Raw genomic sequence first — 25,571 nt, 5'->3', positions numbered from 1 at the left:
CCCCCGGTCCCCGACACCACCCCCGGGTGCCCCCCGCCGGGTGCCGCAGCCCCGAGCACCCGCCCCGGTGGGAGTGTCCCCGGGAGCCGGCACCGGGCAGGGAGCCGGCGCATTCCCGGCGTTCCGGGGCGGGCGCGCTCCGTGGGCGGCCGGGGATTTTCTCTCCCCGCCCCCCCGCCTCGTCCCGCGCCGGGAGCTCCGACCTCCCAGCGGGGCACAACGTGGGGCTGAGCTCAGGGGCGGGGGTCCCAGCCCGGGGGGTCCCAACCAATGGGGGGTCTGCTCCTTGGGGGTCCCAGCTCGGAGGAGTCCCAGCCCACGGGGGACCCCACAGAGGTCCTAACTGGGGGGTCCTGGCCCATGGGGGGTCTGCATCTTGGGGATCCCAGCCCGAGGGGGGCCAACACGTGGTCCCAGGAGGGGGCGGGTGTCTCACCCGCAGAGTGGGGGTCCCAGGAGGGGCGGTGCCATCGTGGGGGTCCCATGTGACAGTGCAGGGTGCAGCGCAAGACCCGTGGGTCCCCACCCAACCGGGGGTTTTGGGGGTGGGGGCCGCCCCCCCCCCGCCGTGTGTCTGTGTCTGTGCGCGCACCCGCACAGCGCGCGCCACTGCCCGCCCTCGTGCATGGGCACCTCCGCGCGTGGGCCGGGGAGGGGGGGTGGAGGGTGGGTGCGGTGCCCCGGCGTGGACGTGTTGCCAGCACGCGCGCTCCCGCCGCCTGCTGTGCACGCGCAGGTACGTCCACACCTCCCCCCCCCCGCGTCCGCGCGCACGCGCGGGGCGGCTCCCTCGCTCCCTCCCTCCCCGCAGGTGCCCGGTGGTGCCGGGGAGGAGGAGGAGGGATGTGCGGCCCCTTTAAGGGGAGTGCCCGGAAGGGCGCGCGCCCCGCCCGGCCCCGCCCCCGCCCCGCAGCGCACCGGCCCCGGTGGGGCGCGGTCGGTGGCGGCGGCTCCGGGAGCCGGTGCGGGACATGGCGCCGTGCCGCCGGCTGCCGCTGGTGCTGCTGGTGTCACTGGTGTCGCTGCTGCTGCCGCTGCCGCCGCCGCCGGGCGCGCTGCCCGGTGCCGCCGCCTTCAACCTGGACCGCGCCTTCCCGGTGCTCAAGGAGGGCGCGACCCCCGACGGCTTCTTCGGCTTCTCGGTAGCGCTGCACAGCCAGACCGAGCGGCGGGAGCGCTGCCTGTGAGTGCGGGGCGTGGGGGAGTGGAGCGTGTCCTGCGCCGCGGGTGGGGGGAGGCGGAGGTCCCTGAGGTGGGAGCTGAGTCCCGGGGCTCGAGGCGTGGGGTGAGGGGAGCGGGGGAGGGTTCCCCGTGGGGGAAGTGCGTGGGGTGAGGATCCCTGGGCAGGGCAAAGGTCCCGAGGCTGTGCTCGCTGCCGTGGGGGCAGGGGTGCGGCGGGAGGATGAGCTGGCGGGGTTTGGGTGCGGGGAGAGGGGTGTCCCGGGGGTTTAGGCGCTGGCGTGGGAAGGGAGGGGGGCTTTCTCGTGGGAGGGAGCGGCCCCAGAGCCCTGAGCTCAGCGTAAGGAGGGATACATGCTCTGAAGTAGCTTCTTGGGTGTTTATTCGCTGCTCGTGGCTTTGGTCTGCACCCCTTTATCGGAGAGGAGTCCCATCCTGACCCCGGGGTTTTCCCCCACTCTTATGCCCTGGCTGCTGAGCACCCACTGCGGGGTCCCCACGCGAGACCCCGGTGATGTGGGGCAGGTCTGGCAGTAGTCACAGCTACTCCGCTGTGACACCACCAGTAGGCATGGAGGCTGGCAGCCGCCCCGGGAGGTGGGGGCTGTCCCCACCCGTGGGGTCCCAGCTCAGCACCGCCTGTGCTGACCCTCACTGGGACGGTTGCGAAGCCCCTCGTGTCCCCCCTTCAACGCTGCCCGGCTGCTGGCACAGCTCCGTCCCCTGGCTCTGCCGGGGGAGCCCTGGGGAACCTGTTGAACTGTAATTCCTGCTGCTGGGCAAAGCCCCAACAAAAGCCCTTTTCAGCCAGCGCATTCCCCGTGCGATCCCCCCGCTGCTGCTCGCCATGTCCCCTGCTGTCCCCCCACTCAGCCGGACCCCCTCCGCGGGCGGCATCCCCGGCTCCCATCCCTCCTGGCCCGAGGTGCGAGTTGCATGTGCGCGCTGGGGAGAAGGCGCCGGCGCAGGGCCTGGGTTGGGTTTTTCTGGCTTGGGGGCACGGGTTTTTGCTGGCTCACACTCCCATGGAACTCCCGGCTGCGGGGGGTCCCTTCGGAGACCTGGAGGGCTCCTGTTTTTTCCACCGTGCCCATGGTGGAGGGACCGGCTGCAGCTGCTGGACGGAGGCATCTGCTACTCCGCATTCCAGAGATGCATTTCGGCCGCTCGCCCGTGGGACGTCTTGTTGTCGCTCCTGTCCAGGAGGGAGTGAAGCCGGTCCCCGCGGAGCAGCTGTGGGGTGCAGGAGTTGGCCCAGCACCCTGGGGACCCATCCTCCCCGCGGGGACCCGCTGACTCCCATCTATGGCTGGGTTCCCCCCCGGCTCCGGTGGCATCGGAGCAGCTGGGGGGGGCGTTGGGGTCCTGGCTGGCACCGAGGCAGATCGGCTCGTCTGTCTTCCCGAGACATTGGCAGTGCCTGTCGCTCTGTCTCATGGGGGTTTTGGGGGGCTTTGGCCCCCCTGGCACGGGCTTGTGATCCTTCGGTGTGGGCCACGTGGCCCATGCGTGTCTGAGCGTGATGCTGGCAAAGCGCGGAGGCTCCGCAGTCTGCGGGGGAGAGGCTTTGGAGTGCGAAACCCCCGGGGCATTTGCAGCCCCTTCCCCTGGGAGTCCTCCACTGCCTGTCCCCGTTGTGGGGGGACAGGGGACCCTTGTGAGCGCGGAGGGGCCGTGGGATGCCGAGCATGTCCCTGCTTCCCCACGGGCCCGTGTGTGTGGGCAGCGGACCTGGATGGGCCATGCAGGCAGCTCTGCCTGCGTGGCATGGGCAGGAGGGGGCCGGGGCGAGTGCAGGCAGCTCCTGCCTAACCAAGGCCTGGCTCGCTCTCCGTGGGCAGATCCAGGGAGGCATCTGCCTCTCGTGGAGGTGGCAGGGGGTAAATACCGGCATCGGTGTCCTGACAGCCAGCCACCCTCCTGCGAGCTGGGGGAGCTGCCTGCCCCTCGCTCCTGCCCGGGGCGGGGGGCGGTGCGGGCAGGAGTGTGGCAGAGGGCTGGAAGAGCTGCAGGGTTTGCCCCATCTGTGGGGGTGTCCCTTGTCCTCAACCCAGGGTGTCAGAGCCCTTCCAGGTGGATGCGGGGAGGTGGGACCGGCGCAGGCGTGTCCCCTGCCCCCCCCAAACCAGGGCTGCCAGCCCTGCACTGCCTCCCCGTAGCTGAGCCGCCAGCCGGGGCGGGGGGTGCTGAGCCGGGCTGCAGCACCGTGGGGGTGAACCCGCTCCCCTCCCTTGGTGGTGAACGGCAGTTCCCCCTGCCCTTTGCTCGCCAGGCGGGCCCTCGCAGGTGCAGCCCCGCCACAGCCGGGGTGGGGACAGGAAAGGGACGCTTCCTGCCACCATCGTCCCCGCTGGGGTGGGGTGTCCCGTGCTTTTTTAGGGGCTCGCTGCCCAGCCTCACCCTGACACGGCCGTGGCTGCCGGAAGCGTGGGGATGGCGGTGGGGTGAGAGAGATGCTCCGTAGCATGGCCGGCATTCCTGACCTCCCGGTGGCGGGGGGGAGAGCTGCTTCCCGGCTGGGCGCTGGCGGGGGGCCAGGCTGGCACGACCGGCGTCATGCCGGAGTTCCCCTGCTCCCCCCCCCCAGCCCCGCGCGGTGTTTTTGTATCCCGGAGCTGTGCCCATGCGAAGGTTTGTTTGCTCGCTCCTCCCCGGGCCAGGTGAAGGCGAGGTGGAAGCGCTATCTGCCTCCCTGAGATAAGAAACTCCTTCAGCTGCCCGAGCCGGGTCCGGCTGCTCCCGTGGGCTCAGCTGTGGGAGGTGGTTTGGCGGCGGCGCTGGCAGGACCCGGCGGTGCCGCCGACCCACGCGGGTCTGAGGGTCCCTGAACGACACGGGGAAACCGAGGCACGGTGCACAGAGGGGGGGCTGGGGGCCCTGTGTGTGCAGCCAGGGAGGAGTGGGGCCGGCAATGGGGTCAGCTGAATTCCCTGCTTTCCCTCCCCCTCGCCTGGTTTTCTGCCGATTGCCAGAGCCGGCCTGGCCGCGCTCCCCCCGCCTTGGCTGGGGGCCGGCGAAAGCCGCCGGGGTCCTGTGGGGCTGCGGCTCCTTGGCAGGCGGAGGGGGGACGGATGCGCCGCGGCGGGGCCGGCGCCCGGGGGTCACCCATCCTCCCGTCCATCCCTCGCCGCTTCCAGCGGCCATCTCCCCCCCTCCCCTGCCTCCCTTCTGGCGTGGGCGTCAGCGGACTCGCCTGCTCGGGGCTCCCGGGGGGCATCGATCACTGCAGGGCCCCCCCATTGCAAACACAGAGGCACTGGGGTGGGGGGTGCTGGGTGGTTTGGGGCTGGCCCAGAGCATTGAGGGGGGTGGGCTATGCTGGGGGCATGCCTCAGTTGCCCAGTTTTGAGGATTCAGGGGGGGTTGCGGGGGCCCTGCAGCGCTATGGCGGAGCTCTCAAACCTGGAGCATCTTCCAGCGCTGGCGTGGGGTGAGGTTTGGGGTCTGAAGCCTTGGGAGGGTCTCGCAGCCCCGAGTCGCGTGCTGCCTGTGACCGGGGATGGGGTGCTGTGCCGGAGCCCCCACCCACCTGCCCGCTCTTCCCCTCCTGCCTCTGGGTGCCCGTCGCCCCTCGAGCGTGTGGGAGATGGATGAGGTGCTGCGCTCGCTGCCGCGCCGCTCCGCGCCTGGCGCCTGCCCCGGGGAGGGGGCTGCGGGGCTGGCTGGGGGGTGCTGCCATTTGGTGGGGAGCGTGGCCCTTCGGGGCCCAGCCCGCCATCCGGATCGGATCCCCCCTTCACCATCGGACCTCGCCCAGCTGCGGTGGCCACTTTCGGGCCAGTCAGTGCCCTGGTGCCGAGAGCGTCCTGCAGCCACCTCCACCGGCCCGGCCAGTGCCGGCACGGAGCCCCCGCGCCACCGGCTCCCCCGCCCCACTTTACCAGCGTGGATCAGGACGGGACACGGCCCCTCGCATTCCTGCCTCCTTCCCTTCCCGGCCTCCCCCTCTCTCTGCTGTCTGCCCGTCCCCGCTTCGCGCTGCTGGCCGAGCACGAGGGGCCAAGCCCCGTCTCCTTGACCCCCATCCCACGGGGGACCAGTGCCACAAGCTGGTCCTGGCCTCCCCGAGACGGGAGCCCCGGCATCGTGGGACACCCTCCCCCCGCAGGGAGAGCCCGTGGGTGGGCTGCCGTGCCGGGAAGTCTCGGCTGCAGGCAGAGAGATGCTGGAGCTGCTTGGCTTGGGTCAGCTCCCACCCGCCGGGACCTGTGGGGCACGGCCACGAGGGGTGACGGTGGTTGCAGCTGGGGTCCAGCTGACCCAGGACCACCCGGGGAGGCTGGAGACAGCCCCCAGCAAGGGGCCGTATGCGTGTCCCTGTCCCTGAGGGCTGTGGGTCCTGCTGGGGTGCACTTTTGGGGGCAAGACCCCCCCCCGACTTCTCCCTCCAGCCCTGAGTCACAGTATGGCTGCCTGAGTCACTCCCCCCCCCATCCCCCCCGATAAGTGGGGGCAACGGTGCCCCTTGTCCCCCCCTCCCCATCCCTCAGGTCTATGGGGGGGCAGGGAGGGAGCATTTAGACTCCTTTGTGCCAGGCTGGAAAGAGTCAGGAGGAATGAACCCCCCCCTCATGCCCTCGCCCTCACACCCGGTGGGTCCCGCTTTCCCAGGGGGCTGCGGATACCGCTGGCATCCCCAGCCCAGCATTCCCGGGGCGAGCGGACCCCCCGTCGCACCCCTTTGGGGGCTCCTTTGTGGTTGAGCCACACCGTCCCCCCCACCTGCAGCATCTGGCTGACTCAGCCGGAGCGATGCCGCCGGCAGTGCCCGTCACCGGGCGGGCGCGGGGGGGGATCCCGGCGTGCCGGGGCGGGGGCTGCCTGGGGCCCCACATTCCTCCGGCGCCTGGGCTTTGAGTCAGCCGCCCGGTGCTGCCCGGACGCGCCCGCGCTCCCGGCCTCGCATTGCTCAGCCCTGCCCGGCGCAGCCTGCGTGACGCTCCCTCCCCAGTAGCGGCGGGATGGGGACAGCTGGAATTGCCCCTGTCCTCACCAGTGGCGAGGCTGGCTGTGCTGAGGACTGGCCAGCTCGTTACCCCAGTGCCCTGCGATAAGGTCTGGGGGCTGCGGCAGCTACCTGGGTACCTTGTCCCCCCCGGCAGCCTGCCTCCGTCCTGCCTGCGAGGAGAGACGCGCTTCCTCTGCTGGCACAGCGCGACCGTGCCTCCTCCACGCCATTGTCCTCACGGTCCCGAAGGACTTCCCGGCGGAAAGGCTGGCCTTTCCGGAGCCCCCCGGGCACACCGGGTCCTCCTGCTGTCCCCCAGCCCCACAGCAGGGCTGCGGGTCCTGTGCCCTGCGCTCTCTGGGGTCCCCAGCCTCTTCCCTCGGGGTCGGGGGTGGGGGGGTGTCAGGTGGCTGCTGGGGTCCCTGCAGCATCACCTTAAAGCCCCTGGGGGGTGAGCGCACGTGGAGCCGGGCTGCGGGTGTCGCATCTCCAGCCCGGGCACCCCTCCAGGGTGCTGATGTCCCCCCCCACCGCGTGGCACCACCGTGACTCGGCCAGGACGTCTCTGCCCCTCCAGGGGCCTGAGTCACCCCCGGAAGGGTGCTGCCTCCCGTGGGACCCCTGGTGCTTCCCGGAGTGGGGGGAGGCAAGCCCGGCCCCCCCCCCCCCGGGTAGAGGGACACACGGATGCCCTTCCCGGCTCTGTCCCGCCTCGCCCTCCCCAGACCCGCCGTCTCTCCCCGCCTCGCCGGGACGGTTCTCGTGGCATTCTGCCGGACACGCCGCAGCTGTGCCGCGGAGGCCCCGGCCTCGCTGCCGGCTCAAAGGTTGGCCGGGAAGGGCTGCGGCTGTTTACACAGGCGCGGGGGCCCCCGGCGCTGGCGGTGGCCGGGACGTGCCGAGCGGCTCCCCGTTTTGCCGTCCCTGCCGGCGCGGTGAGCGCGGTTTGTGAGGTTTGCAGGCGTCGGCACGACCCCCTGTTCCTGCAGCCCCCTCGCCCTGCGCCGGGATGGGGGGCTCAGCCGTGAGCCCGGGCTGGGACCCGGCCCTGCGAGGAGTGGGCAAGGAGCGTGTCCGTCAGTTGCCGCCAGCCCTGCGCGTGCCCATCCAAGGGGAACCCCCCTTCCTGCTCTGGAGAGGGGGCTGGGGGTCTGCTGCCCCCCATTACTTGGGGGTGTCGAGGCGTGACGTGCTCCGGGGAAGCAGCTCCCGTCCCCTCCGAGTGCCTCCGGCCACCACCACCCCCTCTCCCCGGGGCACCCTACCTGGCTTTGCACCCCCAAAATGAGGTGGAGGGCATTGCGGGGGGTGGACCAGTCGCCTACTCTTCCCCCCCCACTCTGCCCCCCCAGGCTGCTGGTGGGGGCCCCCCGAGATGTGGAGCCGGCCAACGGCCTGCGGACGGGCGCCGTCTACGCCTGCCCCCTCACCGCCTCCACCAGCGACTGCCAGCGCCTCGACATCGAGTTGAAGAGTACGTGCGCACCCCAGGGCGCCCCGAAACGCCCCCCCGGCACGCGGGGGCTCGGGGGGCGCGGGGGTCCCCGCTCTCACGCTGTCTCTTCCTCGCCCAGGTGAGCCGGACAAGGCCATCATCGATGACATGTGGCTGGGGGTGACGGTGGCCAGCCAGCGGCAGACGGCCGGCAGGGTGCTGGTGAGCGCGCGCGCCCCGGTTCTTCGCGCGCACGCGCGCCGCCTCGCGCGGCTGCGCGAGGGCGAGGGGGAGCTGCCGGCGCCTGGCCTGGGGGGAGCCGGGGGGGGGTCCCCCGCCGCCTCCCTCTCTCCTCACTCCCCGGGGCAGGGCGCGGCGGGGTGCCTGGACCCCCCTCCCGGTCGGGTGCGCTGGCGCGCGCGGACTGAGGCTCTCGGGAGCGCGCGCACGTACGCCCTGGCGCTCGGGGCAGCGGCAGCACGTGGGGCAGGGGATGGTGGCCTCGGGGCGGAGGGGGCTGTAGCCCCTCGTTTTTGGGGGTGTCGCAGGCGCTGAGGCGGGCGCCGGGCCGTCCCGGCAGGCCTGCGCTCACCGTTACACCAAGGTGCTGTGGTCGGGCAGCGAGGACCAGCGGCGCATGGTGGGCAAGTGCTACGTGCGCGGCAACGACCTGCGCCTCAACATCAGCGACGAGTGGCAGACCTACCACAACGAGATGTGCAACTCCAACACGGACACCGACGAGACCGGCATGTGCCAGATGGGCACCAGCGCCGGCTTCACCGCCAACATCATCTATTTCGGGGCGCCCGGTGCCTATAACTGGCAAGGTGCGCGTGCTGGGGAGGGGCAGGGGGTGGGCAGCCCCCTTCCCTGAGGATGCCTGGTGCCCGTGCCCCCGCGGGGCATTCCCCTCGTGCGTGCACGGGCACGCACATCGGAGCACACGCGTGTGCACGCCCGCGTGCGCGTACGTGCCCGCACGCCCCGGAGCGCGCGCACGCTTGCCCGCCACGTACGCTTGCCTGCGTACGGGCGAGGACGTCCACGTGCGTGCACGCGCATGCGGCCGCGTGTGCGCTCACGCGCCGCGGGCGTGCAAAGGGGAGCGGGTGCCCCCCCCCGGGCCCCGCTGCGGCGTTACCGCCCCCCGCGCCCCCCCGCAGGTACCGACTACATGCTGCAGCGGGTGGTGTGGGACCTGCACGACTTCTCCTACCCCAACGAGAAGAGCGGCAACACCTACATAGGTGGGGGGCAGCAGGGCAGACGGCTTCCCCCTCGGGGGGGGTGGGCTTGGGGGCGAGGAGGAGGTTTGGGGGATGTGGATTTAGGGAGAAACTTGGGGGTGGATGTTAAAGGGGTGTGGGGTTTAGGGGGGCTTGGAGCTCCCCCCCCCACCGAGGGATGGTGTGAGAAGGGCGGCAGCGGCGACACCCCGGTGTTCAGGGGGCTGCGGGGGGGGGGGGTCCTGTGCCGGCCCCCGTCTCAGCGGGGTTTTGGCGGCAGGGTACACGGCGGAGGTGGGCAGCGCGGTGCTGCAGCAGGACGCGGTGACGGTGGTGACGGGCGCTCCCCGGTACCAGCACACCGGCGCGGTGTACCTGCTGAGCCGCAGCCCCCAGCAGACGCTGCGGAGGAGCCTCCTGCTCCCCGGCCACCAGGTCGGCTCCTACTTCGGCAGCGCCGTGGCCCTGGCAGACCTCAACAACGACGGGTGAGGGTGGGGGGGGCCGGGACCCCCCAGCTCCTGGGGGTGGGGGGGCTCACCTGGGGCGTCCTGCAGCTCAAGGGGGTCTCTGTGGGTCATAGCATGGAGGGCACAGCTCCAGGGGCCGGGGGGGGGGGGGGTCTCACTGGTTTGCGTTTGGGTTTTTTTTTTTGGAGAGTCACCTTTTTATGGATCTGGGGGAGGGGGGGTCCCCACCACTTCTGGGGAGGTGTCGGAGGGGTTGGTGTCGCAGCCCCCAGCCCCGACCAGCCCCTCGGCCCCGCAGGTGGCAGGACCTGGTGGTGGGAGCACCCTACTACTTCCAGCGGAAGCAGGAGGTGGGGGGTGCAGTCTACGTCTACATGAACGAGGTGGGGGGCTTCCAGCTCCACCCCAGCCTGGTCCTCACCGGCCCCAGCTACTCCGCCTTCGGCTTTGCCGTGGCCAGCATCGGGGACATCAACCAGGACGGCTTCCAGGGTGAGGGGCTGGGGACCCCTGTGGGGGGAACCACAGTGGGGGGTGTGGCAGGGCTGCCTTTGGGCGGGGGTGTCTTCAAGTAAGAGGGGATCCCACCCCGTAAGAGGGGGTGTGGTGGGTCTCTGGAGGGGTTTGGGATGAGGAGAAGGAGATGGAGGGCATCTTGGTGGGGGGTGGAGAGGGACCGGGGGGGAGGAGGTGTGGAGGCACTGTGGGGCGGCTCCCACCCCATCCCTGTGGGGCTGACCCTGCTCTTCTCCTCACAGATATCGCTGTGGGGGCTCCTTTCGAGGAGCCCGGCAAGGTCTACATCTACCACAGCAGCGCAGGAGGGCTGCTGGACAAACCCCGGCAGGTAACAGCCCTGCGGGGAGCCCCTCACCGGGGCAGCGGGGCTCTGGATTCCCCGCTGAGCTTCCCGTGCTCCGGGGTGGGGTGATCCCCAGACCCATGGTGAGCAACAGGTGACACACTCCCCCCCCCCCAATCCAGGTGATCAGCGGGTCGGATCTGGGCCCCGCCAGCATGCGGACCTTCGGGTACTCGCTGAGCGGGGGCTGGACGTGGACGGTAACTTGTACCCCGACCTCCTGGTGGGCAGCTTGGCGGAGAGGGTCGTCCTGCTCAGGTAAGGGAGCGGGGACGGTGGGTGTCCTGCAGCCCTCTGCCCTCCCGCCGCCTCCCAGGGACGCATCCTGCCTCTGCCAGCACCCCCGGGCAGCGATGCGGGCGCGGCGCGAGATGCCCAGCTCCCGGTGCCGGGCGAGGAGGGGCTCAGCCGACCCCCATCTCTGCCCCCAGAGCTCGGCCTGTGATCAACATCTTGAACAAGACCTTCACGGTGACCCCCAGCAAGGTGGACCCTGCCCGGTGCACGCCCGAGTCCTGGTGAGCCCCCCCGCGGTGCAGCCGGTCCCGCTCGTGGCTCTGTGGTGCCGGCAGCTCCGCTCACGGCCCCTTTCCCCCCCCAGCATGACGGTGACCGTCTGCTTCTCCTACAACCAGAGCGCCGGAGACCCCAACTACAAGGAGGAGATCAGTGAGTGCCCGGGGTGCAGGCGTGGGTGCGTGTGCACGTGGGAACGTGCCGGGGGCGGGGGGGTGTCCACCAGCACTCGTGCAAGGGGGTGCGCGTGAGCGCACGTTTGGGGAAGACACGCACGCGTGTCGGCGTGTGGGGAAGCACACGCGTGTGCGGGGGCTACGCGCGCACGCGAGGGGTTGTGTTGGAGGCACGCAGCGCCACGGCACCCCGCTCTCCCCGCAGCCCTGGAGTACACCCTGGAGGCTGACAAGGACCGGCACCCCCCCAGGGTCAGGTTTTTGGGGACCCACTCTGCCACCTACCGCGGCCTCTTCCTTATGCCCGAGACCCGCTGTGAATCCAAGGAGCTCCTGCTGCTGGTGAGCGTGTGTGAGTGCACGCGTGCGTGAGTGCACGCGTGCGTGCACTGTAAGTTGCTCTGCGCATGGCACTGGCGCCGCCGGACCGGGTGCTAGGAGAGGGATGGAGAGGGGCAGAGGGTCTTGGGAACGGTAGGGCCAAGAAAAGAGGTGGAAATCCATCCGTCCATCCATCTGTCTGTCCATCCTGTGATGAGTTTGTTGGGTCTCACAAGCAGGGGGTGAGCAGGAGCTGTGGCCAGGGGCTGCCCGGCTGGAGCTGGGGGGGGTCCCAGGGAGGGAGTCGGGGCTCTGCTGTGAGTTCTGCCTCCCCGCAGGACAACATCCGGGACAAGCTGCACCCCATCGTGCTCTCCATGAACTACTCACTGGTGGAGAAGCCCAGGACCTTCCGGCTGGGTCCCCACTCTCTCGACGCCTTCCCCGTCCTCAACCAGGACCAGTCCCATGAGAACGAGACCAAGGTGCCGGGGGGGTGATGGAGATGCGGGGCTGCAAGCATCCCAGCGAGCCTGGCCTTGGGGCTTGGGAGAAGGCTCATGGGGACATCCTTGTCCCTCCAGATCGAGTTCCAGAAGGAGTGTGGCTCCGACAACAAGTGCTACAGCAACCTCCAGCTCCAGAGCGGCTTCGTCACTGACCAGAACCAGCCCCTGCCCAGGTGACAGTGAGTCCCTCGGGGTCCCCATCCCTCCACCTCTCTCACCCCTTTGGCCACGGGTCCCCCCTCTCTGGGCTGTGCAGGGGGGGAGTCTCCATCCCGCTGGGGTGGGCCACCCATGTGCTGAGCAGGGACGGTCTCTGCACAGGCTGAACGGTACCCAGGTGCTGCAGTACAGCCGGGATGTGCGGAAGCTCTACCTCAGCATCAACATCACCAACGTGCCCACCACCCCCTCCAACGGCGAGGACGCCCACGAGGCGCTGCTCAACGTCACGGTGCCGGCCAGCCTGCTGCCCTCCTCTGTCCGCCCGGTAGGCGATGGCGTCCCCCTCCCCGGCTGGAGAAGGTGCAAGGACCAGGGTGGGCTCTGCCGACACGTTCCTCACCCTCTTCCCCTCCCTAGAGCGGAGCCTGTACCTTTGCGGAGACGGTGCTGTGTGAGCTGGGCAACCCTTTTAAGAGGAACCAGAGGGTGAGTGCTTCCCCCCGGCTCTTTTTCGGGGCTGGGCAGGCAGATGGGGGTCCGGCCGAGCTGCTCCATGGTCCCGCTGTGCTGCAGGCAGAGCTGATCATCACCTTCGAGGCCATTGGGATCATGCTGGACACACGGGAGGTCTTGGTGTGGCTGGATCTGTCCACGTGAGTGTCCCCGGGTGGGCGGAAGTGGGCTGGGATAGGGGTGCCGGGAGCGATGTCGGCTCCTCCTTCCCTTGGGGGGAAAAAGGACGGTGGAGCGGGATCGTGTCCGGCAGCGTTGCCGGTCCTGGGAGGGGCTGGAAAGCGGGAAGGGAGCTGCTCGGTCTGGCAGGGCTCCCGGCGCGGGCAGGATGGGCACCCCAGGGCTCCTGTTGGGAGGGTGGGGGCTGCCCCGAGCTGCCCCGGGGCTGTTTGGCCGTGGGAGACGCTGACCCCGGCGTGCCGGCAGGCAAAGCACCCAGGAGGACCTGCAGCCCGTGCTGGCCAAGCTGCTGGTGGACTACAGCATCCAGTCCTCGCTGGCCATGTGAGTGCAGCAAGGCTGTGCCCCCCGCCCCTCTGCGTCCCCTCCATCCGCCCCACCCGAGTTCGGGGTCGGGAGTGGGCACGGCCCCCCCCCGTGTCCCAGGGACGGGCAGGCAGATGCCCCGGAGCCACTCCCTGCCCGCTCCGCCCCCCTCGCCATGCCTGTCCCCCCCGTCCTGTCCCCAGAGCCTCCTCCCACACCCAGTCGTACTTCAGCGGGACGGTGGTGGGCGAGTCGGCCATGCGGAGGGAGCAGGACGTGGGCAGCCCCCTCGCCTTCGACTTCCAGGTGAGCTGGGGGGCGGCCGGTGCCCGCGGGGGGGTCGGGAGTGCCGCTCTCCATCTCCCGCTCTGCCGTGCAGGTGACCACCAAGGGCGAGTCGCTGGGTGCCCTGGGCACTATCCTGCTGGGCTTCGAGTGGCCCTACGAGATCCCCAACGGCAAATGGCTCCTCTACCCCACCGAGATCCTCGTCAACAGTAACGAGACCTGCCAGCCCCCCGGGGGGGTCATTAACCCCCTCAACCTCACCGTGAGTGACCTTGTGCCTGCTGCCTTCTAGGGATGTGTCCCTGCCCCCCTGCGTGGGTGCTTCCAGCCCCCTCGGCCCCGGGTGGGCAGAGCTGCCCGGGCTCTGATGGGGCTCGTTCTGCCCCCCCCAGCTGCGGGAGGACCAGGCTCCGTCCCGGCAGAGACGGGAGCTGGAGGCCCCCGAGCCGGCGGAGCCCCCTGTCACCCTGGCCACCGCCAAGAAAGCCAAGTCGGAGGTGGTGCTGGTGAGTGGGGGGGCTGCAAGGGGTGGGGTCCAGGACTGCCGTGCACGCTGCTTCTTGGCACCAGCACGGTGCGTTGGGGGCTCTGGTTCCCCCCTGAACCCCCCGCACCCCTTATCTCCCCAGAGCTGCTCCAAGGGCACCGCTCGCTGCATCTGGTTCGAGTGCCCCCTCCTCCACACCCAGCACCCCACCACCTTCAGCGTCCGCGCCCGGGTGTGGAACAGCACCTTCATCGAGGTCGGTGCTGAAACGGGGCACTGAGTTTGCCAGGTCTCAGCTCAGCAGCTAACACCCCCATCCCTTACCCCTTCCATCATCCGCGTCCCCTCAGGAGTACAGCGATTTTGACCGGGTGAAGGTGGACGGCACGGCAACGCTCTTCCTCCGGACCCACGTCCCCACCATCAACATGAGGAACCACACCGTGCGGGTGAGTGATGCCGGAGCCTCTTACTGGGACAGGCTGGGAGGGACCGGGGCTACTGGGAGCTCTTCCCCCCAGTATGAATGAGACTCTTCTCGGCCCTCCCAGTTTTCTGTGGACGTGGACTCGGAGCTGACGGAGGAGCAGCCGGCCGAGATTGCGCTGTGGCTGGTGCTGGTGGCAGTGGCGGCTGGGCTGCTGCTGCTGGGGCTGATCATCCTCCTGCTCTGGAAGGTGAGGGGGTACCCGGATTCCCCTCCCGGGGAAGGGGGGGTGCAGGAGCCACATTGAGACCTGACAGGCTCGTGTCACGGTGGCTGCCGTCCTCCCCGCCTGGCTGCGGGGTGCTAGGGAGCAGCAGGTGGAAAATGCCCCCCCCACCCCGGCTAGAAGGTGCCCGGCTGCCGAGTGGTGAGGAAGAGGAGCAAAACATTTTGGGAGCTGCAACCCCGCTCAAAAGCAGGGCAGGACAATGGCACCTCCTCACCCTGTGGCTCCCACCCCCCCTGTGCTGCAGGGACTGGGGGGTCTCTGGCCCCCTTGGGACCCCCAGCCCCCCAAGGCTTCCCTGGGGCCCCCACTCTGGCCAGGAGGGGTTATTACGTGGGTCTGCAGGGCCACTGGCCCGCGGCATCCCCAGGGGTGAGGGTGCAATGGGGCAGCTCACTGCCCCGCTCCTCCCACCCCACGGGGGTGGTCAGTAGCCCCCCGTCCCCTCGCCCGTGCCCCCCTGACCCCTGTCACCCCCTTCCTCACAGTGCGGTTTCTTCCGGCGGGCCAACACGCGGGCCATGTATGAAGCCAAGGGGCAGAAGGCGGAGATGAGGATCCAGCCGTCGGAAACCGAGCGGCTGACGGACGACTACTAGCCGGGGGGCAGCCCCGCTGCCCCCCCCCGGGTGCACGCGCCACCCGCTTGGTAATGCCCCGCGGGGCCAGCTGCAGCGGCATCTTCCTCTTCAGCCTCCTCTTCCTCACTGCCTTCTCTCTCCTGCTGGACCCTGTAGGGTCCCTATAGGGCACAAGGGGCTCCATGGGCTCTCCAGGACCGCTGCTCCCTCTGCCCCTGCTCTTCGCCGGCTCTGGGCTCTCTCTCCTTCGCCCTCCCCTTTCACGCTCCAGCCCCACGCTGACCCTCTCCCTTCCCTCTCCCCGCAGTGCGACTTCTTCCAGCGGACCCGCTACTACCGGATCATGCCCAAGTACCACGCGGTGAGGATCCGGCAGGAGCAGCGCTACCAGCCCGGCGGCCTCCTGCCCCGCCGGCACAAGAAACACTGGGTGACCAAGTGGCAGGAGCCGGAGAAGTACTACTGACCCCCCGCCCGCCCCCCCGGCCCTCGTGCGAGGGGAGCACGAAGGCCGGCGTTCGACTTTGCACAAGTGCGTCTCTCCCTGCCCCAATCCGCCTCCCCCCTCGGCTGCGGCCACATCCCGGTGCTGGCTTCTGCGCGTTCCTGTCCACTCCCCCGGGCCCGCCGGCGTGCCGCCCGGCTCTTGCACACTCGTGCCTTGCACGCTCATGGCGACAAGCCCCAGCCGTGCCCTCCCTGTCCCCTGACGTGACCGCTGCCGGTCTCACCGAGTGCCTTCCTCCCCGCCGCCCCGCGCCCACACTCCTCCCGCCGTGCACCCATCCTTGCACGCCGGGACACGTCCTTGCACGCCAGGACACGCTCACACCCCTCGCCCACACATCCCACATCCCTCGGTGCTGCGTGCGGGACTCCCCTCAGCTTCAGCCACGGCTACGTGTTACGGGGGGAGCTCGTTCCTTCCTCCTCGAAGCAGCGCAGGGGCCTGATCCTGCATGTTGGCCCCCCCTGCTCCGCTCTGCATCGGATGCAGCTTTGGCTCGGGGGGGTGCAGAGCACAAGGCCGTGTCCCCCTCACCCCACAGTCTTGTCTCCCGGGGGTCTGTCCCACCCCACGGACGCTGTCCCGGGGGTTAAGTTATTCCATGTCTCTCGTTGGCGTTTTGGTGTTGAGCCCTGGAGCATGGTCGGTACTGGGGGCTGGGGGGGTCCCGTGCCCCCCGGCCCCCACTCGCCCCCAACCCCGCCGGGGCCAAATAAAGCCTCGCTCCGGGATTTGTAACCTCGTCTCCTCCGTGTCGTGGCTGACAGCGGGGGGGGGGGGGGGGCGGTGCTGGGGAAAGGGGAATTTTAGGGGGCGGGGGGGAGCAGAAAGGGGAGCGGGGGACATGAAGTGCCGGGGCGGGCAGGGCTGGGGGTAATAGCTCAGGGGAGCGGGGGGGGCAATACCGGGGCGGGGAGGGGGGGCTCAGCCCCCTCGGGCAGCGAGAGGTTAAGAGCGACGGAGGTTACAGCCGGGGGGCGTGTCTAGCGGCGAGTGGGCGTGTCTAGCGGCGAGAGGGGCGTGACCATCCCCGTGATCTCGGGGGCGGTGCTAACTCGCGGGGAGGGGGCGGGATTAACGTGAGAAGGGGCGGGACCGGCGGCAGGGCGGTGGGTGATTGGCAGCGGGGCGGGTTGTTTGCGCGCGGCGCGGCGGGGGCGGGGCGCGGGGCGCGGGGCGCGGGCGCGGGCGGGGGGCGCGGGCGGGGGTCGCCATGCGGCTGCTGCGGTGCCTGGGGAAGCGGGCGGCGCTGGCCGGCGTCCCCACCTACATCGAGCACTTCAGCAAGTTCTCGCCGTCGCCGCTCTCCATGAAGCAGTTCCTGGATTTCGGTAAATACCCGATCCCCCCCCCCCCGCCCGGTGGGTGTCCCGCGGGGCCGTGGGTGCTGCCCCGGGAGGGAGACACCCCCCACTTTTCCTCCTGGAATACACCCGGTCCGGGTAAATACTGCTCTCCGCTGTAAATACCCGGTCTGGGGGCGGGGCTCCGGGGCGGGACCGCCGTGCACACCCCCCCCGGTAAATAAATACCCGGGAGGGGGGGCGCTGCGGGCACTGCCCCCAGGGAGGGGCCGGCTCCAGTGGGTGTCTGGGCCCGGGTAACTATGTACCCCGTTATTATTTGGGGGATGTTACCCCTCCCAGGCTCCCTCCAGACCGGGTAAACATCTCTTCTCGCCCCGCCCCCGCCGGGAAGTACCCGCTCCCGGGTAAATAACTGGGGCTGGGAACATGGTCTCCTGATAGACACCTGCTGGGGGGGTGTCCCCCGACCCCCCCCCCGCCCCCGCAGGCGCGTAAATACCTGCCTGGGCCCCCGCACGCCCAGGGTGGGTGATGTGCCCCCCTCCACGAGCCAACACCCCAGGCAGATGGAGACGCCCCCACCCATCGCTGTCACCCGTCCTGGGCCCCTCCGGTGTCCCCCCCCCCGCGGGTGGTTAACGTCAGCGCTGTATTTACCCGCGCCCCCCCCGGGCCGAGGCTGACGGCTGCACCCCGGGGGTGCCCAGCCCCCCTGCCCCAGTTCTGCCCCGTCACACAGCACCGGGACCCCCCCGCAACCCTTCCTCCCGTTTCAGCTCCATCCCGGAGTCCCTTTCCCCCTCCAGGGGCTCGGGGACAGCTTATCCCCGCCCCCCCATGGGTGCCACTGGGCTGAGCGTCTGGTTTGGGTGTCCCCTTGCACTGATGGTGGCCCAGGTCCCTCTCCCCTCTGAATCGCCTTCAGGGGGCTTCCAGCCCCAGTCTGGGCTGTACTGGGATGTACTGGGCACCCAGCCTGCCCTCCCCGGCGGGCTGAGCCCCCCCCGGCCCCTCCAGGGTCCCCCCTCCAGCCAAGGGCAGGGACCTGCTCCTGCCTCTTCTGCTCCAGTGCTCCCAGTACCCCCCAGTCCCCACCAGCAGAGCGAAGCCAGCCATGGGGCTGGGGGTGTCGAGCCGGGGCTCAGCCCGCGCGTGTGTGCGTCCCCCCTCCACCAGGCTCCAGCAATGCCTGCGAGAAGACCTCCTTCGCCTTCCTGCGGCAGGAGCTGCCCGTCCGCCTCTCCAACATCATGAAGGAGATCAACCTGCTGCCGGACCGCGTCCTGCGCACCCCCTCCGTCCAGCTGGTGCAGAGCTGGTGAGCTGGGGGGGCCCCGGCGGGGTCCTGCCGCCTCTGGGACCACCCGCTCGCACGTCGCGTTGGGCGCGGAGGTGCCACGACTGTCATCCGTGCGGGTCCTGCTGTCACCACAGGTCCTGCGGCCAGCACGGATCCCACCGTTATTGCTTGTGGGGGTCCCACCACTGGTGCTCGTGCGGGTCCTGCTGTCACAGTGGGTCCTGCGGCCACCATGGGTCCTGCTGCCAGGGCTCCCACCACTGGTGCTCGTGCAGGTCCTGCTGTCACAGTGGGTCTTGCTGCCACCACGGGTCCCACCATTATTGCTCATGGGAGTCCCACCACTGGTGCTTGTGTGGGTCCTGCTGCCGGGTGTCCCACTACCGCAGATCCCACTGCTGTCACCCAGAGGGGTCCCCACCACCGTCACCCTCCTGGGTGCCACCATGGATCCCGCTGCTGTCGCCTGCACAGCTCCCATGGCCGCCATGACTCCTGCCACTGCCGTCAGCTGGGGGGTCCCGCTGTCACCACGGGTCCCACCACCACTGTGCATCCCGCCGCTGCCACCAGCTGCCCCCCCCAGCAGCTCCCTGTCTGCCGGGGGGGACAGGGATGGGTGGCTGGCAGGGCAGCACCCAGCCACGCCGTGCCCTTGGGTGACAAGGGCTGCGGCCCTTTGGGGACACCCCCGTACCAGCGGGGTGTCCCCAGATGTCGTAGGGGGGTCACCAGTGCCACCCCCACATCCTGCCCCCGAAAAGAGCTGAGCCAGCCCCGGTGGTCGGGGGTCTGTGTCCTCGGGGGGGCGGTTCTGGGTGTCCCTTTAAGCGCCGTGTCCCCCCGCCAGCTCCGGCGGCGTGAACCAGTGCCGCCACGTGACGAGTTGTTTGTGCAGCGTCCTCAGCCCCTGCCAGCGCGGGCAGGCAGCGGCGTCCGGCTGTGCCACGCTCCCACAGCCCTCGCGGGGGGGGGCCCGGATTGCGGAGACCCTCATGCCCCCCACCCCAAGTGTCCCCAAGGGTCACCGTGCCAGCAGGGGGGTGGGACAAGCTTAGCCCCCCCCCACCAAGTACAGGGTGGTTTCGTGGGCAGCAACTTTCGGGGGGCGAGTGCCCTGGTTGAGGGGGTGCTGAGCCCCTCTTCCCGCATGGGGCAGTGCCCCAGGGCACCCTGTGACCCCCAGCCCCTTGCTTTGGGGGCACCAGGTGGGGAGTAACCGGCTCCTTCCCCAGGTATGTCCAGAGCCTGCTGGACATCATGGAGTTCCTCGACAGGGACCCCGAGGACCAGGCCACCCTGGGACAGTAAGTTGGGGGGTGACAGCGTGTCCGTGACACCCCTTGTCCCCGATCCCAGGGTGTCACCTCCTCCCAGTCTGACGCTGGTGAGAGCTGGTGTCACCGAGGGGCCCTGGTATCGCCCCCAAACTGTCCCCACCCCGCAGCACCCCGAGTGTCCCGGTGCCACCAGGCTCCCAGAGAAACCCAGCCCGGACCGGGTGCCCCCCAGCCCCGTCCCTGTCCCTTGTCCCCAGGTTCACAGACGCCCTGGTCACCATCCGCAACCGGCACAACGATGTGGTGCCCACCATGGCGCAGGGGGTCATCGAGTACAAGGAAGCCTACGGGGACGACCCCGTCTCCAACCAGAACATCCAGTACTTCCTCGACCGCTTCTACCTGAGCCGCATCTCCATCCGCATGCTCATCAACCAGCACAGTGAGCGGCCCCGGGGGGGCCGTGTCCCCCCCCCCAAAACGTCCCCGCCGCCCCCAGAGATCCTGCCCGGCGCGTCCTCGCCAGCCCCGGCTGTCCCCTGGGCATGGCCCAGCCCTGGGCATCCCCCCGCAAGGCAGTGTGCCCCTCCCCACCCTCAGGTCCCCCCGTCCTGCCCCTGCGCGTGTCCCTGTCCCCATACGTCCCCAGCCAGCCCCGTATGTCCCCTTTCCCCGCGCCCCCACCGCCGGGAGGGTAATTAAGCCCAGCCTTGGGCATAGCCTAGGGAGGGGGGCGTTGGGGGGGGGTGTCTCTGGCGCCAGGGTGGGGTCCCCGCTGCTCACCGTGCCCCCCCTCCGTCCCCTCCCCAGCGCTGCTCTTCGACGGCAGCACCAACCCCGCGCACCCCAAGCACATCGGGAGCATCGACCCCCACTGCAGCGTGGCCAACGTGGTGAGAGGTCTGTGGGGGCCGGGGGGGCTTCTGCCCCGACGGGGGGCACGAATGGGGGGCGGGGGGGCAGGTCCCCCTGGTCTTCCCCTCACCCCGGGATCTGCCTGTCTGGGAGCTACTCCTGTCATGAGTTTGGGCAGGCCTCAGCCAAGGTGTCCACGGTCCCCTGTGCTTTGGGGTCACTCCAGAGGACCCAAAAAACCTCCTGAATCTGTAGGAATGGAAAACATTTGGGGGGGTGGAAAGGGGGCCCCAAACTGTCCCCCCACCTTCATGCTGGGGGTGCTGACCCCTCTGCCTCCCCCTCCCAGATGCCTACAACATGGCCAAGCTCCTGTGTGACAAGTACTACATGTCCTCGCCCGACCTGGAGATCGAGGAGGTGAACGGTGAGGCTGGTTGGGGGGCGGTCCCTGTGACGGGGCTGTGGGGGGGATTCTCGGCTGGCTCGTTTGGGGTTGGGGGGCTGACAACGCTGAGGGCCGCTCTCCTCCCTGCAGCGAGCCACTCCCAGCAGCCCATCAGCATCGTCTACGTCCCCTCGCATCTCTACCACATGCTCTTTGAGCTCTTCAAGGTAACCCCAGCCCCATCGGGGGGGCTGCTGGGGGTGGGAGGTTGCTGGGGGGGGGTCCCCCCGCTAAACCACAGCCGGCTCCGTGCCCGCAGAATGCCATGCGAGCCACCGTGGAGAGCCACGAGAACAGCCCGCGGCTGCCGGCCATCAAGGTGATGGTGGCTCTGGGCCAGGAGGACCTCTCCATCAAGGTGTGCGAGGGACCGCCGGCTCCATCCCGGGGGTCCCCGAACCCAGCCTGGGGGTCACTTAATGAGCGGGGGGGTGACACACGCAGCAGCAGGGTTGTCACCCCCCCGCCGTGTCCCGCAGATGAGTGACCGGGGCATGGGTGTCCCCCTGCGGAAGATCGATCGTCTCTTCAGCTACATGTACTCCACCGCTCCCACCCCGCAGCCGGGCACCGGGGGGGCCCCCCTGGTAGGTGCCCCCCTGGTAGGTGCCATGGGGGCCCCACGTGGCCCCGGGGGGTGGGGGACGGGGCGCGCGGCTGCGGCTGGGGGTGGCGTGGGGACGTTTTGGGGGTGGCGTGGGGAGGTTTGGGCTTGGCGTGGGGACTCTTGGGGACATTTTGGGGTAGCCTGGGGACATTTTGGGAGTGTCTGAGGGTGGCATGGGGACATTTAGGGGTGTCTGGAGTGGCATGGCGAGGTTTGGGCTTGGCATGGGGACTTTTGAAGACGTTTTGGGGTGGCTTAGGGATGTTTTGGGGTGGCTTAGGGATATTTTGGGGTGCCTGGGGCTGGCATGCGCATGCCTGTGGGTTGCATGGGGACATTTGGGGTGGCATGGGGACACTTGGGGGTGTTTGGGGAGGGCATGGGAAGGTTTGGCTTGGCATGGGGACACTTTGGGGTGCTTGGGTGTGACCTGGGGACACTTTGGGGTGGCATGGGGACACTTGGGGGTGCCTGGGGAGGTTTGAGAGTGGCGTGGTGGCCTCTGGAGGTGCCCGGAGGTGGCACGTGGACACCTGTGGGTGCACACGGTGCTACTTGGGGTGGCACGGGGAGGCTTGGGGTCCCCTGGGGGTGCCGACCCCAGCACCGGGACCCCCCCCCACCCTCTCCTCTCCCCCCAGGCTGGCTTTGGCTACGGCTTGCCCATCTCCCGCCTCTACGCCAAGTACTTCCAGGGGGACCTGCAGCTCTTCTCCATGGAGGGCTTCGGCACTGACGCCGTCATCTACCTGAAGGTGGGTCTTTCCCCCCGGGAGGGGGGGTCCGCAGCCTCCGGAGGGGGGGTGCGGGGCCCTCCCCAGCCCCCCGTGTCTCCCGCAGGCCCTTTCCACGGACTCGGTGGAGCGGTTGCCCGTCTACAACAAGTCGGCGTGGCGGCACTACCAGGCTAGCCAGGAGGCGGGGGACTGGTGCGTCCCCAGCACCGAGCCCAAGAACACCTCCACCTACCGCGTCCCCTAGGGCCCCCCCCGGGGGCCGGCTGCCCCCCCAGGCTGTCGCTAGTCCCTGGGCCCCCCCCGGGTGTCCCCCATCACCCCAGGGTGGTGTTTTATGCCAGTGTGGTGTTTTAGCATCCCGGTTCTGCCTCCCACCGCCGCGGCTGTTAGGGCTCACCGGGAAACGTGTGAAAGGGGTGGGGGGGGGTCCCAGTGGCGTGGGGGGTCCCAGCACCCACCCACCCCCCCCGCCTTGGTGGCACTTAGGTACGTAGCTGGGGGTGGCGTTGGAGCAGCATGGAGGGGGTAGAGCCCCTGTTGCCCCCCACCTTGGCGCCCACCCCAGGGGGATGCACCCCTGGGGGCAGTGAGGGACTGGTCCTTTCCCAGTATGACCAGTAGCACTTCCCTGCCCCTCCAGCCCCAACAGGGTGGGGGGAGCAGGCCTGAGACCACCCCCCCCTCCGCCCAGCTCCCTGCCCCATCCCTGGTATTGCACTACTGAGCTGTTCTCAGCCGCGTGTCCCCCCCGCACCCCCCGCACCCCCCGGGGTGGGTTCCCCACACATGCTTCAACCTGCTCAGGAACCTACCCAGGCCCCCCCAGGCCCCCCCAGGCCCCCCCTCCCGCTGTCAGTAAATCGATTGTTGACTGAGCTTCTGGCGTGGTGTTTCGGGGTCCTGGGACCTCCCCCCACTTTGCACACCTAAAGTGGGTCGCTGCCCCTCACCCCTCCCGCCCGTGCCTCAGTTTCCCCAGCCCGGGGCCACCCGGGCTCGGGAGGAGGCTGCTGTGTCGCACCACCCTGGGCGCAGTCACAGGGTGGCACCTGGGGACACGGGTGGCACTTGGGGACACGGGTCCTGGACAGGAGCCATGCTCTGTCCTTCCCCCCACCGGTTACCCCCAGCCTGGCACAGAGCTCCCCCCACCCCATCTTGTCCCCCAGCCCATCCCAGTCAGGCTGACACTGGTCACACTGGTTTGCACTGGCCCTCGATACCCTTTTATTTCCCGGGGTGTCCCCCGGGGCACCGTATTTGGGGCTGGGGGGGGGGGTCAGCGTTCACTCCCCGCACCCTGACTTGGGGGGTGTGCGCGTCTGGGGGGGGGGTGTCAGGCCATGCACTGCCCTTGGCCGGTGCTGCACCATGCCGGGGGGGGCTGGGGTGAGGGGGGTGGCTGTGACCCCCAGACACCTCGGGGTGGGGGTGGAGGGGGGGGTGATGGGACAGGGGGGTGGGGTCGAACGTGCCGTTTGCATCCGGAAAAGGGGCCCATGGGGAGGCCCGGAGTGTGCCCGTGGGGTGCGGGGGTGCAGGTGGGGAGGGGGCGGCTGGAGGAGTGGGGGGCACATGCCGCTCCGCGCCCATCTCAGCCTGGCACCGCCGTCTCTTGGCTGCGGCGGCGTGTCCCGTGCCGGAGCCGGGTGTCCCCCAGGTGTCCCGGGTGCTGTGGGTGGGGAGGGGGTGCAGGGGCGCTCCCGGCCCCCCCCTTAGCTCCGCCGCTGCTCCTGGTCCTTCTTCTTCTGCTTCTCCCGCTGCTTCTCCGCCTTCTCCTGGGCCTTGCGCTCCTTCTCCACCGCCAGGCTCAGCTCCTTCAGCTTCCGCTTCAGCACCGCGCGGTCCTGCGAGCTGCCCACGCCCAGCGCCTGCGGCACAGCCGGGCGCTGGCAGTGGGGCCATGCGACCCTCCCCGTGGCCTTGGGGCGCCAGCACCCCCATGCCCTATGGACCAGCTCGCTGGGGTATGTGGAGCGCCCCCCCCCCTGCACTGCCTGTCCTCAGGATCATCCCGCTGAGGTACCTACACCCCCCATGCAGCAGACCCTTGGGGTACCTAGAACCTCCCATCTGCCTCTTTGACTTGTCCATTGGGATACCTGGAACCCCCCCCACCTCCTGCCCCATTGAGGAGCTAATCAGGACAAGAGGTTTTAGGTCCCCTGTGATGAGTCCATTGGGGTACTTAGAACCCTGCCAGACCTCCTGTCCCATGGGCCACTCTGTTGTGGTACCTAGAACCCTCCCAGACCTCTTGTCCCACAAAGTACCCCATTGGGGTACCTAGAACTTCTTGCCCTACAACTGAGGCTGTTGGGGTACCTGGAACCTCCTGCGCCCCAGCAGGAGAGGTCCCCCCAGCCTCGTACCTTGAGCTTGGCACCATCGAGGTGCAGGAGCCGTGGACCATCGACGCCGTGGGCCGAGAACTCCTCTACGTACTGCTCCAGGTTGAGGCTCTCCAGCCACTGTCCCACCTGCCGGCACGTCCAGCCCGCGGCCGCGCCGGGGGGCTCATCCAGAAACTGGGCACAGGGGGCCAGGCATTAATGGGGGGTCCCCACAGCACCTGGTGGGGGGACCCCAACCTCGCACACCCCCCTGGGGCTCACCTCGTCCGAGGACTGTGACAGGGTGTGGTAGGGGTAGGAGCACTTGGTGGCGGCGGGGCCGGGCAGGCGCGGGCTGGCGCTGGGCGGTGGGGAGTCCTCGCTCAGCGTCGAGTCCTGGGGCAGCAGGAGGGGCGAGGGCAGGGCTGACCCCGGGGCCCCCAAAGCAGCCTGCAGCCCCCCAGCACCCTCCCTATAGCCATCCTCCCCATAGGGCTCTGACTCCCTATAGGGCTACCACACCCTGTGGGGCTTTGATTCCTCCCTAAAGCCATCTTGGCCCTGTGGGGCTTTCATCTCTCTCCCTATAGTTACCCGACCCGATGGGGCTTTGAACCCCCCTCATAGCTCTCTTGACTCTATAGAGGTTTGACTCCCTCCCCTATAGCTATCCTGACCCTATGGGGCTTTGTCCCCTGGCCCTATAGCTGGCTTTGACCTCCTATAGCTACCTAACTCACAGGAGCGCCGATACAGCACCCTGGCCCTATAGGGCTCCCGTAGCCTCCCCTATAGCCCCCACGCTACAGGGCCGGGAGCCCCCCGTTCCCGGGCACTGACCTGGGAGGCGGATTTGGCGGGGCTGAGACCCTCGTGCCGGGGGGAGCCGGCGGGCGACGCGGAGCAGGGGGAGGCCGAGCCCCTCGCGCTGTCCGAGAACCAGGAGAAGGGCAGGAAGGGTGACCCCGAGGGGCGGCCGGGCCCCTCCGCCGCCTCCCTGGGGACAGAGCCGCGTCAGGGCCCCGGGGCCGCCCCCACGCAGCCCCCCGCCCGGGGTGGGGGTCCCTCACCTGCCGCCCATGGACAGGCGGTTGCTGCCCTTCTCCTTCCGGCTCTTGCTGGAGGACGCCCGGCGCAGGGTCACCCTGCGTGGGAGAGAGCCGCGTTGGCCGGGGCCCTGATGGCTGTGCTCCCCCCGCGGCCCCCAGCCCCACCGCCGTCCATCCTCAGAGACCCCTCCATCGCCTTCAGAGGATCCCCCTCCCTCCGGGCCTCCCTCCATCTTTCCATCCCTCCAGGCACCTCCATCTATTCCTCCATC

General features: G+C 69.7%; 3 protein-coding genes across 3 annotated transcripts in view; 2 read left to right on the top strand and 1 right to left on the bottom strand.

Annotated features, from left to right (window-relative positions):
• Positions 1–971: 971 nt before the first annotated feature.
• On the top strand, positions 972–15,414 carry ITGA3 (integrin subunit alpha 3; the record flags this gene model as incomplete). Its single annotated transcript, XM_082010539.1, is given in 26 exon segments — positions 972–1,183; positions 7,480–7,601; positions 7,702–7,784; positions 8,143–8,392; positions 8,729–8,812; positions 9,072–9,279; positions 9,560–9,753; positions 10,020–10,108; positions 10,246–10,309; positions 10,312–10,381; positions 10,555–10,641; positions 10,725–10,792; positions 11,021–11,157; positions 11,475–11,621; positions 11,721–11,818; positions 11,967–12,132; positions 12,225–12,293; positions 12,381–12,460; positions 12,747–12,824; positions 13,010–13,112; positions 13,186–13,356; positions 13,487–13,600; positions 13,724–13,837; positions 13,932–14,030; positions 14,133–14,258; positions 15,183–15,414. Coding segments are annotated over 26 exon segments (3,192 nt in total). The 3' UTR covers positions 15,342–15,414.
• A 2,334-nt stretch (positions 15,415–17,748) lies between these two features.
• Positions 17,749–22,203, top strand: PDK2 (pyruvate dehydrogenase kinase 2). Its single transcript, XM_082010658.1, has 10 exons — positions 17,749–18,008; positions 19,226–19,297; positions 19,528–19,712; positions 20,081–20,170; positions 20,475–20,552; positions 20,664–20,740; positions 20,833–20,931; positions 21,053–21,160; positions 21,822–21,935; positions 22,021–22,203. Exons 1-10 carry the CDS (start codon positions 17,941–17,943, stop codon positions 22,159–22,161), a joined length of 1,032 nt encoding a protein of 343 aa, XP_081866784.1. The 5' UTR covers positions 17,749–17,940; the 3' UTR covers positions 22,162–22,203.
• Positions 22,204–23,632: 1,429 nt separating this feature from the next.
• The window catches only part of SAMD14 (sterile alpha motif domain containing 14), a gene marked incomplete at both ends in the record, with an annotated part of 2,175 nt that continues 236 nt past the window's right edge, over positions 23,633–25,571 (bottom strand). The window contains 5 exons of the mRNA XM_082010537.1: positions 23,633–23,788; positions 24,290–24,445; positions 24,533–24,646; positions 25,091–25,247; positions 25,321–25,395. Coding sequence (XP_081866663.1) covers positions 23,633–23,788; positions 24,290–24,445; positions 24,533–24,646; positions 25,091–25,247; positions 25,321–25,395 — 658 coding nt within the window. The remainder of the gene's footprint in view (positions 23,789–24,289; positions 24,446–24,532; positions 24,647–25,090; positions 25,248–25,320; positions 25,396–25,571) is intronic.

This window comes from Phaethon aethereus (genome assembly GCF_964289735.1).
Source record: "Phaethon aethereus genome assembly, chromosome: 25".
NCBI lineage: Eukaryota > Metazoa > Chordata > Aves > Phaethontiformes > Phaethontidae > Phaethon > Phaethon aethereus.
Note: the sequence above shows the minus strand (reverse complement) of the source record. Positions and strands in the feature narration are given on the sequence as shown.